General features: G+C 56.1%; 1 protein-coding gene across 2 annotated transcripts; it reads left to right on the plus strand.

The window, feature by feature from the left end:
- Positions 1-1183: 1183 nt before the first annotated feature.
- Bsg (basigin (Ok blood group)) lies at positions 1184-8913 on the plus strand. Of its 2 annotated transcripts, XM_051139852.1 has the most exons (8): positions 1219-1300; positions 5836-6183; positions 6803-6959; positions 7177-7259; positions 7369-7508; positions 7656-7932; positions 8234-8258; positions 8435-8913. In XM_051139852.1, exons 1-8 carry the CDS (start codon positions 1234-1236, stop codon positions 8490-8492), a joined length of 1155 nt encoding a protein of 384 aa, XP_050995809.1. In that variant the 5' UTR covers positions 1219-1233; the 3' UTR covers positions 8493-8913. The 2 variants fall into 2 exon arrangements, with proteins under 2 accessions (XP_050995808.1, XP_050995809.1); XM_051139851.1 differs by lacking the exon at positions 5836-6183 and having other exon boundaries at positions 1184-1300.
- Positions 8914-13613: the final 4700 nt, after the last annotated feature.

Here is a 13613-nt window from a genome sequence, read left to right on the forward strand (position 1 = left end):
GTCCTGCTGGGAAGTTGGTTCTTAGAATGCTTGCTGCTTTTCCAGAGGACCACAGTTCAGTTCCCAGCACCCACATTAGGCCCACAATAACAACTCTAGGGGATCGAGTGCCCTCTTCTGACCTCTGTGGCACCTGCATTCACGTGGTACACACACACACACACACACACACACAAACAAACAAATAAATTCATTAATTTAATAAGTACTTTTCTGAGATAGGGTCTCACTACTTAGGCCCTGGCTGGCCTCGAACTCAGAGTTCCTCCTTCCGTTGCCTCCCGATTGCTGGGATTAAAGGCATGGGCCACCATAGCCAGGCTGAAATATAAAAATGTTTTAAATGTAAAGGAGAGCATGTGTGGTAGGGCAAGCATTTAATACCAGCACTTGGGAGGCAGAGGCAAGCAGATTGCTGTGAGTTCGAGACCAGCCTGGTCTACAAACTGAGTCCAGGACAGCTGAGTCTACACAGAGAAACCCTGTCTTTAAAAACTGAAAAAATAAAACAAAACAAAACCCAGCACTTGAGAGGCAAAGGCAAGTGGGTCTCTCTATGTTCAAGGCCAGTCAGGTCTACAGATCTACAGAGTGAATTTCTTTCTTTCTTTTCTTTCTTTCTTTCTCTCTCTCTCTCTCTTTCTAAGTTTATTTTATGTAAGTGCTCTGTCTACCAGAAGAAGGCATTAGAGGGCATAGAAGGTTGTGAGCCACCCATGTGGTTGCTGGGAATTGAACTCAGGACCTCTGGAAGTCTTAACTGCTGAGCCATCTCTCCAGCCCCACAGAGTGAGTTTCAGGACAGCCAGGACTACACTGAGAAACCCTGTCTCAAAACACAAAACAAATGAGAGAGAGAGAGAAAGAGAGGGAAGGGAGGGAGGGAGAGGGAGAAGGAGAGAGAGAGAGAGCTTGATGCACAGGAGCTGGAGGGAGGGAGGGAGGGGAGGGGAGGAGAGGGAGGGGGAGGGAGGGAGCTTGATGCACACGGGCCGCCCAGGATCCAGCTTTCACCCCTTCGTGGGTGGGGCCTGTGTGGTCACGTGCGTCCCGCCCACCCGCTCGGCTTCAACCGCGTGAGCCGTTGAGGCGGACGCTGGGTACGTGCCTGCTCGCTGTGCGCCGGTCGCCCCGCCCACCGCGCGCGTGCGTGCGTGCGTGCGTGCGTGCGCGCGCCCCGCCCTCCCTCCCTTCTTATAGCGCCGCTGCCCGGCCGCGCTTGGACGAGGCGACATGGCGGCGGCGCTGCTGCTGGCGCTGGGCTTCACGCTCCTGGGCGGCCAAGGCGCCTTCGCGGCCGGTAAGACCGAGGCGCTGGGACCTAGTCTGGGGACATCTAGGTCGAGCCGCAGTTTTAGGGGGACCTGATAGTGTGGGAGCCACAGTTTTGGTTCCCCGGGGCTGGGGGTTAGTGGAGGGATTACAGTGGCTGTGGGTGACCGGTGAGTTGACCCCCCAGACCTCGGAGGGGCTACGAGGTGCAGGGAGGTCATCGTAGGGGTGCGGCCTGGACAGACAAGCCAAGGTTAGGGGTCTGCTGGGCTCCGGGGAGACATTGTAAGGTTGTCGGAGCCGGGGGTGGAGGGAACCGCCTCCACCTTGCGGTTGTTCCCACCTGGGTATGGGCTGGGCGGTTAGCCTGAGGACTCGAGTCCAGGAGTGGAAAAGACGCCAGATTTGGGACAGCTGGGGATGATGGAGCCGCTGCTTTCCTGTCCCGACTCCCGGAATAGGACTGGGAGGTGACTCTGGAGGCTTGGGGGTACAGCGGCGACTGTTAGTGGCTTAGGTTTGGGGGAGGTGGGGAAGGTGTAGGAGGAGGTGACCCTGAGGCCGGGGGTCGGGGGGGGACAGTAAGGTTCTGGGGCAACATCGCCAAGGTTGAGTGGAGGGTGTCCCCACCTGGGTAACAGGCTGGGAGGCGACCCTGGAGATTGAATTCCTCCTGGTTTTGGCATCTGGGAGCACGAGGATAAAAGAAGCCGCCTCGGTGAGGGCTCCCCGCCGCCGCCGGAGAGACGGGACTGTAAAGTAATCATGGGCGGGAGAGAATTGTAGGACGTCTGGGGAAGGTTTGTGGGGCTTGGGGTTGGGGACAGCAGCACCACAGGTGGCTGCCTCCGGATTTGGAGAGTTCTAGGAGCTGAGGAAGCTGCCCTCTTGGGGGAGGTCCCCACCCAGGGGAACATGTCAGGAAATGACCCCGTGTTTGGGAGACCAGGCACTGGAAGAACTGCTGGATTGGTGTCCATGCTCGGGGAGTGTTGGGAGTGACAGTCCCTAATTTGGGGGGGGGGGCGTGCAGTTAGATCTGCCACTTAGGTGTCACCACTTGGGAAGAATAGGATGAGAGACAACCTTTCTTGAAGAAACTGTCTCCAAGGTTTGGAGGGTCTGGGGTGGAAGGAGCCGCCATTTTAGTGGGCCCACGCTTGGGGGACTAGGCAGGTTTTGGGGGGGGGTCATGGAGTTAGATCTGCCACTTAGGTGTCACCACTTGGGAAGAATAGGATGAGAGACAACCTTTCTTGAAGAAGCTGTCTCCAAGGGTTGGAGGGTCTGGGGTGGAAGGAGCCGCCATTTTAGTGGCCCACGCTTGGGGGACCAGGCAGGTGGGTGACCTAGAACACAGAAGTGTCTGGAGGTGATTCTCCAAATTTGGGCATGTGGGTGAGAGATGACTGGGAATTTGGGGGACAGTGTCCTTGATGTTGTGGGATTTGAGAGTAATGGAGTCTCCCATCAGCCTTGGGGGGCTTTGGGGACCGTGATGCACGCTGATGGAGGCCACAGCACTGCCTGGGGAACCTGAAGAATGACAGTAAGTTGCCATGGGGTGGGGACAACGATGCCTGTAAGTGGTGACCCCAAGTCTTGGAGGATGAGCGTTGACCCTGGGGGTACTGTGTCCTAGGGCTTGGAAGGCTGGGCCTGAGTGGAGTCACTGCCCAGGTGTCATCATGTGGCGGTGGGGTGGGAGTCCCCGAGAAGGGCAGTTCCCGTCCCAACTAGATACATCTTCAGGTGTTCCCAGCTGTCCCTATACTCACCAGAACGAGCTCCTAGGCCCGCCAGGGTCCACAGAGGCTGTATCAGTCATCACTGGTCCTTGGCAATTGCCACCTGTCCTTGCCCCTGGCCAAGGAGGGAGATGGAGGTCCCGGACCTCTGGACATTCCGAGGTGATTGGGAACTCATCTGATCGAGGACTGGCCAGGACTCGCCTGGGAATGGCCCTGGACCTCTGGCGCAGGGACTTGTTGCATTATCATTCTGGGTGGGATTTACAGTGGCTGTGGCCCAGCACATAGCCTGCTCCACCCTGGAGCCTGGCCCAGGTGGGGAAGGGAGGTTCATTCTGGGTGGGATTTACAGTGGCTGTGGCCCAGCACATAGCCTGCTCCACCCTGGAGCCTGGCCCAGGTGGGGAAGGGAGGTACTCAAGGTCGTGGCAAGGTTGAGGTGGAAGGCTTTGTGGCAGGCCTGGAGTCCACGGGCTGTTCTGCCTCCTCAGACAGCAAGCAAAGGGCAGAACCAAAGCTCCACTGGAGAAGTGGGGCACACAACTGCCACCCCCATCAGCAGTACATTCGGGAGGGGGCTGTGGCTGGCAGCACTGCCCAGGGTTAATCGTGACCCACTTTTCCATCAAAACATCTTGAGGTTCTCCCGTGAGTCCGGCTCTCGGGTGCAGATAGCTGCCCCCTGGCAAGGTGGATGCAGCTGATAAGCTGCTCCATCCTGGGTGGGGAGCCTGGTTGGACAAGAGCCTTTCTGCCTGGCCTTAAGCAGACCTTTGCCATGCCTGGGAGCCAAGCACAAAGTATAGCTTCCAGGCTGGTCCCTGTCGCCTACAGCCTTCCATGTGTTTTCTGTTACGCAGTGTTGGGGCTCTCACCTTGGAGGGCTGGGCACTTCTGGTTTGTTTTCCTCGTTGTGTGAGACTGGGATTTGATGCGAGGGCTTCTTCCAGGATGGTTGAAGAGCTCCACACCCTTGTTTCACACAGCAGGAATACACTTGCTTTCTCAGTGAGTAGCCAGTGTGGCCTCCCTGGCCAGGGCAGTCAGACAACTAACTCACTGCAGGGTGTCTTGCTCAGATGGGTTCACCCAGGTCTGTCTTAACCCTAGTACCTCAAATGACCAAGTTGCATGGTGGGGGAGGTGACAAGGCTCCAGCCTGGGCCAGCACTGGATAGCAGGAGGCTGGGTGTGAACTGCCCTCCACCACAGCGCCCCCTCCCTGCACCCCGTCATGCTGGCTTGTTTACCCAGTGGCTGGGTCTGGCCTTGCTCCTACCCGGCTGTGAGTGGGCAGGGAGGAGGGTTCTGTTTTTAGACTGAGGTGACGGCTGCAAGCTGTGGGCTACAGATTATGTGGCCAGACTCCCAGCTTGACTTCTCGAGGCCCTGTGGAAACTCCTGAAGTTGAGGTCAGAGTTACTGGTCACCCCTAGGCAGTATAGATGATAACCTTCCAGAGGTCCCCATGTAGAGAGGTGGGTGGGTGCCAGGGAGTACCACAGGGCACCCTGCATTCCTGAGACCAGATGATAGACCACCTAGTGGGTCCCAATGGCCCAGCATGTAGTTGCTGGAACATGACAGTCCTGTCCCAGATGAATGACACCCGTAGTGTCTCTTCAGAAACACAGGTGGGGCTATAGGGTCCCGTGGGCACCTGTCTTTCCTGACTAACAGTCCATGATGAAATGGTGTGTATACAGACATCCTGGAGTGCTCACCAGCCACCTTCCTCACTGCCTAGAGCTGCAGGCTGGGCAGTCTAGGAGATCTCCACTCTGTACTATACGTTACCAGGAAACCATCCCTCCACCAAAGCTGCTGTTTTCTACACCCCAGGGGCCCTGGGGCCACTTAGGTGATAAGTATCATTCTTGGTCCTCTGGCAGGCCCCAAACCCACACACTTGTACCTTCAGACACATCCATGTCATGTGGAGACATGCAAAGGACCTGCCTTTCCCCTGGGTCTGAGTGTTCCAGGCCCCTATGAAATGCTGGGAGGCCCTATCTTCACTTTTTGTTTTGGAGGCAGAGTTAAACAGGTGGCCCATCTTGCCTGGGAACTCCTGAGTGGTGGGATTACAGGTGAGCCACAACACCTGGCTCTGGTTCTTGGGGGTTTGTTTTGTTTTTGTTTTTTTGAGACAGGGTTTCTCTGTGTAACCAGCTGGGTTGTCCTGGACTTGCTTTGTAGACCAGGCTGGCCTCAAACTCGGATTTGCCTGCCTTGGGATTAAAGGCACGCACCACGCCTGGCTTGTTTGTTTTTCTTTCTTTTTCTTTTTGGTTTTTTGAGACAGGATTTCTCTGTGTAGCCCTGGCTGTCCTGGACTCACTTTGTAGACCAGGCTGACCTCAAATTCACAGTGATCGTCTGCCTCCTGAGTGCTGGGATTAAAGGCATGCGCCACCACGCCTGGCTTTGTTTCTTTTTTTAATTAAATTTTCTCTGTGTGTGTGTCTGTCTCTCTCTCCCTCTCTTCCTCTCTCCCTCCTTCTCTCCCTCTCTCTTCTCTCTCCTCTCCCTCTCTCTTCTCTCTCCTCTCCCTCTCTCTTCTCTCTCCTCTCCCTCCTCCCTCTGTGTGTTGGTTGCACACAAGTCCTCCATGTAGGTCTTGGGAATTGAACTTTGGACTTTAGGCTTGGCAGCAACCACATTTACCAGCCCCTTTGTCTTTGTTTCCACCTAACTTGATACTTCCCTCTGCAAGCAGAAAAGAAGTGGGGTGTGGCAGGCCTGGCAGTTGTCCTGCCTGCCTGCCTGTTTCTCTCACCTCTTGTTAATGGGTGCTAACCCTCTCCCATAGCTGGCTTTCTCAAGGCGCCACTGTCGCAGGAGCAATGGGCAGGGGAGAGTGTGGTCCTGCACTGTGAGGCTGTGGGCAGCCCTGTCCCTGAGATTCAGTGGTGGTTTGAAGGGAATAACCCAAACGACAGCTGCTCCCAGCTCTGGGACGGCGCCAGGCAGAGCCGCGTTCACATCCATGCCACCTACCGCCAGCATGCAGCCAGCACGCTGTCTGTTGATGGGCTTGCCGCAGAGGATGTAGGCACCTACGAATGCCGGGCCAGCAGTGACCCTGACCGCAACCACCTGACCCGACCACCCAGGGTCAAGTGGGTCCGTGCCCAGGCGAGCGTGGTGGTCCTTGAACGTGAGTGGCCAGGGCACCTTCTGTTAACCTCTTGTGCCACCCAACCCTGATTCCCACTTCGTAGAACCAGATCCTGCTCTGCCCTACCACTCATTGAGGCCCACCTGGGGACATGGGTAGGCTGGACACTCATCCGTGTCACCTTGCTGGGTGCCAATTGGCTCTGTCCTCTTGCAGGTGGGTTCTCAGCTCACACCGCAGGCCTTTGGTCCGTTGTATTCCATCCTGCCCTCCCATCCTGTTCTGCTCTGCGCACCTGCTCTCCTGGCTCCCAGCCTCCCTGTGTTTGTCTGGTGGGGGTGGGGTCTACTGCAAATGTGAGGGATCCAGCCTCCCCAGGACCTTGTGGGGGCTAGTTTCCAGTTCTGAGTGAAGGGAACATGAGGCACCTAAGTGGTTTGCTCCGTGGAGAGTTAGGAGTAATGAGCCATATAGCTGTGAGAGCAGCAGGTGGGGCCTGGGCAGCTGAGTCTCTTACTTTGGAAATGGGTTTCTAGTGGGGCACCGGCTTGCCTTAGACATTGGGGCTGTAGACCACTGTGACCTAGTTAGAGGTGTGGGGCAGGCTGGTGGGCCGAGCCTCTTCAGCGCTGAGCTGACTCTCCCTGTGTCTTCTCAGCGGGCACCATCATCACCTCTGTCCAGGACCTTGGCTCCAAGGTACACCTTACCTGCTCTTTGAACAGCAGTGGCGTCGAGGTTGTTGGCCACCGCTGGATGAGAGGTGGCAAGTTACTACTGGAGGACTCGCTGCCCGACCTGCAGATGCAGTACTCGTGAGTCCATGATTCTCAGAGGACCATATTAGGTGCCATTCCACAAAGCACAGCCCATGGGGAATTTGCCTCAGAGCTGCCACAGTTGTGCCAGGCCTCCACGCAGCCTCACTGTAGCATGGTGGGAACTGAGGTCCTGTGGTTGCACTGAGAGCCTGGGTGGAGATGGGGACATCACGCCTTGCAGGCTCTTTACTTTAGCACTTCGTCCCCGCAGGGTGGACGCAGATGACCGCTCTGGTGAATATTCCTGCATCTTTCTTCCCGAGCCTGTAGGCAGAGGTGACATCAGTGTAAAAGGTAAGCAGAGGGGCCAGGAGGTAGCTGTGTGCAGGGCTGCGGCTGGGGCTGTGGCTACGGCTACGGGCAGGCTCTGCGCTGGCATCAAGCTCCCTCCACATCCTCATAGGGCTACCCAGGATCAAAGTCGGAAAGAAGTCTGAGCATGCCAATGAGGAAGAGACGGTGAAGCTGGTCTGCAAGTCCGACTCGAGCCACCCGCCTGTCACTGAGTGGTCCTGGGTTAAGGTCTATGACACTGGGAATGAGGTGAGGGCCAGTGTGGTAGGACAGTCAAGGACTGTGGTAGAGATTGTGGGCATGGGGCGGGGGGCGTGCATGAGGCTGCAGGCCTGGCACATCCCCCGGAACAAGGAGGGAAGGCCCTGGCACGACATGACAAGCCATTCTTCCCAGCTCATCACCAACACCTCTGACAACAAGTTTATTGTGACTTCCACCCCTGAGAAGACGGAGCTGATCATCAACACCCTGAACTTGAATGAAGACCCCGGCACCTACATGTGCAATGCCACCAATTCTGAGGGCAGTGTCCAGGACACCATCAAGCTGCGAGTGCGCAGCCGCATGGCCGCCCTCTGGCCCTTCCTAGGCATCGTGACTGAGGTCTTGGTGTTGGTCACCATCATCTTTATCTATGAGAAACGTCGGAAGCCAGACCAGGCCCTGGACGGTGAGTGGGCCTGGGTGAGTGGGTGGGGCGACCCGCAGCGTGTTGACTTGCTCATGGCCAACCCTTCCCTCTCTCCCTCACTTGGCTACAAGTTGGTGGTGTCCTGTAGCTCAGGCAGCAGCTGGGTGGGCTTGGGCTGTGTTGGCCTCAGAAGGTGTTGACACCTGTGCAGCGTCATAAGGGTGGCAGTGTGGGGCTGCAGTGGACTTGCCCACCACAAGGCTCCCTTGGGAAGAGCCTGGTAGACACTGACACCTGTGTCTCTCCCCCCCCTCCCCCCCCTGGCTGCTCGTTATCACAGAGGACGATCCTGGTGCCGCCCCGCTGTAAGTCCAATTCATTGTGGGCTCTGGGAAGCTGCTGGGGTCTTCTAGAAGTGGGGGGCAGGCTCCCCAATGTGGGCATCCACTTTTCATGGGCCTGGGTGGGTTCAGAGAGGTGGGTGGTTGCTGTTGGGACAATCCAGACTCAGAAGTGGGCCTGAGCCTTTTCTGTGTCTCAGGAAGGGCAGCGGGCATCACTTGAATGACAAGAACGTGCGCCAGAGGAACGCCAGCTGAGCGGCAGGGCAGGGGGAGTGGCGCCAGCGTGCCTGACCCCAGCCAGCGTCGGCCTCCACTCTGTCCCACCCTGTCCTGACCTGAGCCTACCCAACCCCACCTATCCCACCCTGGGTGAAGACAGCCTCACCTTGCCAGACGCCCACCTGGAGGAAGCCAGGCACCCGCAGCACCCGTCTCTAGTTTAAACTAAATGAGGTTTCTATGCAGAGAATTCGTTCCTTAGGGGTTTCTGGTTTTTTATTTTCCTTTCCCTCTTTTACGCGTGTCACTGCGGCCCTGTGGAGTCGGGGGTGGGGCCTGGTCCTTGGTCAGGAGGATGGGCCAGGCCAAGCCCTGACTTCTTGGTGGGCTGCCCATCCCCACCACGGGCACCATGGCTGGGCCTGCTGGCACCGCACAAATAAAGACCTACCCACCACGTGTGTGTTTGCTGCCTAGGGTTCCAAGACACCATCTTTTGTTTTTCGGGACAAGGTTTGTCTATGTAGCCTTGACTGACCTGGACTCACTTTGTAGACCAGGCTGGCCTCCAACTCACAGAGATCCACCCACCTCTGCCTCCCAAGTGCTGGGATTAAAGGTGTGCACCAGCAGCCTGGCTCCAAGAGCCCATCTTTAATGACAGTGAATGTTGGAATCACAGATGGGCACAGTCTAGGTCACTCGTTTTCAACCTTCATTTAATGTCCTTACATTATGACCCCCCAGTCATGAAAGTGTTTTCACTGCGACTTTGTAACTAATTTTGCTGCTGTTGTGAATTGTAATGTAAATGTGTTACGCAGAATACCTAATATGTGTTCCCTTGAAAAAAAAAAAAAAGGTTCAATGCTCCGCCCCGTGCTCCACTATGGCTAGGGGTCCTGACCCACAGGCTGAGAACCACTGTCCTAGGGTGTGGAAGAAAAGCTGGCCTCATGAGGGCACTGTTGGCCATCACTGCCTTCCTGCACTGTCCTGGCCAACCTCCAGGGGCGTCCTGGGTTGTGGGAGGTAGGTGGGGCTAGGGAGTGGTCAGGCAGCTTCACACCCAGCTCGTTTCCACTCAGGATCTGGCCCGGGGTGGGGGTGCGGTATTGCATAGTCTGGCTCCAGAGAAATGGGAGGCAGCTTTGGTCCTAGCACAACACATTCCAGAGTGGTGGTGGTTAGGGGAGGCAGGGTCTCCTGAGGACCAGAGGGAACAGCCTGTGGTCCCTCAGATACCTCCCTGGCCTTCCAGCCACCAGAGGGCACTGCACCTGCATCCACCGAGGAAGCCTGTTGCCCCAGACCAAGCGGCCGGGCTATCGACAGTGCGCACCTGCACCTGGAGATCCCTGGGCGGCTCCCTTCTTGTGGAGCCCTTAGAACAGGATAGGACCTGCCTGAGGTCCTACACAGTGTCCTCATGGGCCTTTGCTGAGGGAAGTCCAGGGCACCCACTCCTAGCTACCTGTGGTGAAGCTGCGGTTCTGGCCATAAGACAAGCCCTCCCCCCCACAACAACCCTAGCCGGCATGCTCTCCTTTCCTAGGGTCCTGAGACAGGCCTATGGCTCTTAACATCCAGAAAGGACGGCACAATGAGGGGTTAGGAAGTGGGGCCTGAGCCGGGCGTGGTGGCGCACGCCTTTAATCCCAGCACTCGGGAGGCGGAGGCAGGAGGATTGTTGTGAGTTCGAGGTCAGCCTGGTCTACGAAGTGAGTCCAGGATGGCCAAACCTACACAGAGAAACCCTGTCTCGAAAAAAAAAAAAGTGGGGACTGTGTAGGGCTCACCCCCAGAGCAGTGGTTACCCTTGAGAAGCAAGGGCCCGTGCCCGCATCGTTCGGGCTCTTGACAACACAACCAAAGAGGGGTGGATATTGACTGCATGCCTCTCAGAGCCCAGGATGGCGCAGGAGCCTCCGAACAATCTGGAAATGACTCTGGAGTCCTCCCTGGGGATCGCAGGGTTTATGAGTCCCAGCCCCCAGCTGGCAGGCAGAGACGGCCCACGAGCCTTTATAAGACAAAAGCGCATTGATGGGATAGACCCCACAGGGACCCAGCAGCTGGCCGGTCATTTCTGTTCCAGGCAGACAGGCCTGCCCTCTCAGGCGCTGGCTCACCTAATTGTGCAACCCTAGCCCATAAGGGCAGCAGAGTCCATTAGAGATGGGGCTTACTGTGAACCAGCTTCTCCACACTCCCACTTAGGAGCAATTTGGCAAGTCTTAAGCGAATAGCAACAGGCAGGTGCGGTGTGGAGTCAGGAGGATCAGGAGTTCAAAGTCAGCCTCAGCACATACTAAGTGCCACAGCCTCTGTTAGGCCAGACCTTGTCTCCATAAGACAGGAAGCAAAATGCCTCCACCCCCGAATGTGCAGATGCCAGGGAAACTGAGACCCCAGAGCGGGGTGCAGTGGACACCAGGTTGTGTGACTGGGTATCAGAACCTGAGAAGCCACCCCCTTTTCTGAGCCTTACCCTTTAGGTCAGGAAACCTACAGCCCAGGTTCTGCCAGCCAAGGAGCCCAACTTCTGTTTGCTGAGTGCTTCTGGGACCAGCTTCCTGACTGGTCCAGCCTTTCCCTGGCCTAGTTCTGTCTCCAAAATATGCTGGAATACTGAATAGAAACTGATGGGATGTGGGATAAGTGAGGAGCCAGGCAGTGGTGGCACACAACTTAAATCTGAAGGCAGAAGCAGGTGGATCACTGTGAGTTCGAGGCCAGCCTGGTCTACAGAGCGAGAGCGTTCTAGGACAGCCAGAGCTGTTACACAGAGAAACCCTGTTTCAAACAACAAAACAAAATCAAAGATTTGATCCCGAGGGTCATCAGTTGGCTTGTTTTTCAAAAGGTCATGATAAGGCTGTGTAGCTTTGGGGAGGCTATAACTGAAGTGAGAGGTGTGTATGAGCTCACTCACCCACTGACGGACTGACTGGCACGGTCTCAGGGAGTAGCACTAGTTAGTCTGCAATTCCCGATGTAGACCAGGCTGGCCTCAAATTCAGAGATCTACCTGCCTCTGCTCCCCAAGGACTAGGATTAAAGGTGTGGGCCACTATACCTGGCATAAAACAAATTGCAAAAAACCAGACAGTGGAGACAGCGCAGCGGTGTAAGAGTGTGTGTTGCTCCCGCAGGAGATCTTGATTTAGTCCCCCAGATCCAGGGCCCAACACCACCTTCTGGCTTCATTAAGGGACATACATACACACACACACATACACACACACACACACATGTAGATACATGTACGTACATACACATAAAAATGAAATACACTAAAAAACAAAAAGCAAAGTAGTTAAATAAGGTGGACAGCTCCTGAGAAAAGACACTCAAGCTTGACCTCTGGTCTCTGCACCCAAACAGAAGTGTGTGGCCGGGCATGGTGGCACACACCTTTCATCCCAGCACTCAGGAGGCAGAAGCAGGCGGATCGCTGTGAGTTTGAAGCTAGCCTGGTCCACGAAGCTAGTCCAGGGCAGCCAAGGCTACACAGAGAAACTCTTGAAAAAACAAACAAACAAAAAGCCCACAGGTATGTGAACACACATGCAAGCACACACAGCCCAATCTGTGACTGCAGCCCAGGGCCAGCCATTTATATGCAAAAATCTTATGCAAAACCGCTGGGGCAGGTGTCAGCGCGGGGGTGGGGTGGGGACGACACCAGGCAGCCAGGCATCGAATAGCAAGACCCTCCCCTCCCCCCCAGTGCAGACACAGGCCAAGATCCCCCGAGTTCACCATCCTTTACGACCCCTGGGCTGACAGTAGTCTCCGAGCATGGCAGGTCCTCTGACAGCCAGTACCCCCCGTTTTCCCCCTCCACTCTGGCGACCTGCCCGGCTGACATCTTCCCAGGGTGAACATAAAAGATCCCCCTTCATCTGGAACAGGCATGTGCCCTGGGGCGGGCCACAGCCTGGCACTGTCAACTCTGATGTTCAAAAGCGGAGGCAGGGGCAGCTCCGGAGTCCCCGGGGTCGGGGCAGCCCATCGGTGTCAGATGAGGACGCGCATCTGGCAGGGCGCTCCCCTGACACCACGGAATACCTACTGTGAGCAGGCACAAGTCCTGCTCCATCCCTGTGACACTCAGCCAATTTGGTATAGCTAATTCGGCATGAGAGCAAGCCAAAAACAGTGAAGCTGCCGGGACCTTGTGGACCCATGAGGAGCCAGAAAGGTCCAGGAGAAGCTAGGAAGCATCAGGAAGATCTACAGGGGACTAAAGGGGACCCAGAAGCAGCCAGGAGAGTCTATGAGGGCTCAGAAGGATTTAAGCGTGAACTTAGGTGGGTCCAGGGAAATGGGGTGGGGGGTCAGGAGAATCTAAGGATGCCCAGAGGGGACATAAGAAGGTCTAAAGAGCGGGGCGTGGAGGCGCACACCTTCAATCCCAGCACTCGGGACGCAGTGGCAGGTGCATCTCTGTGAGTCTGAAGCCAGCCTGGTCTACAGAGTGACTCCAGGACAGGCAAGGCTACACAGAGAGACCCTGTCTCAAAAAAACAGACAGCCAGACATGGTAACACACGCCTTTAATCCCAGCACTCGGGAGGCAGAGGCAGGTGGATCACTGTGAGTTCGAGGCCAGCCTGGTCTACAAAGTGAGTCCAGGACAGCCAGGGCTACACAGAGAAACCCTGTCTCAAAAAACAAAAAAGCAAAATCCAAAAACAAAAACAAACAAACAACAACAAAGCAAAACCCAAACAGACAAAAAAGGTCCCCCGCCAGTTCCCAGCGACCCTTCCCCTGTATTGCCGCCCTTCTCCTAGCCCGTCATAAAATCCTGCTTTGTGGTGAAGGTAGGTGGGCATCTAGAATCAGCCTCAAGCCTCACCACACAGCCTCAGGCCACAACCGCAGCACCCCTGCCCTTCTCTCCCCAGAGCGGGGCTGGAGAGTGGAATAAAGCTGAGGACTGAGCAGAGGGCGCAGAGAAGAGCTCCGTGTGGGGGTGGGGTCGGGGGTAGAGGGGCAGGTACGTGTGCAGACGCAGAAGTTGAGGCTGGATCCTCTGGAGATCTCTAAGGACCACCAAACCTGGGCGCCCTCACTACACTGAAGGGCATCTTTTGGGGTGTAAGGTCGCCAGAAGCCACGGGAGGTTCTATCTACTATGCTTTTGTT

Source organism: Acomys russatus, chromosome 31, assembly GCF_903995435.1.
Source record: "Acomys russatus chromosome 31, mAcoRus1.1, whole genome shotgun sequence".
NCBI classification, from domain to species: Eukaryota; Metazoa; Chordata; class Mammalia; order Rodentia; family Muridae; genus Acomys; species Acomys russatus.

Coding starts and splice junctions, on each gene's coding strand:
- Bsg (XM_051139852.1), top strand. CDS start 1,234: ATGGCGGCGGCGCTGCTGCTGGCGCTGGGCTTCACGCTCCTGGGCGGC. Junction 1,301..5,835: donor CCAAGGCGCCTTCGCGGCCG/GTAAGACCGAGG, acceptor CCTCTCCCATAG/CTGGCTTTCTCAAGGCGCCA. Junction 7,260..7,368: donor AGGTGACATCAGTGTAAAAG/GTAAGCAGAGGG, acceptor ACATCCTCATAG/GGCTACCCAGGATCAAAGTC.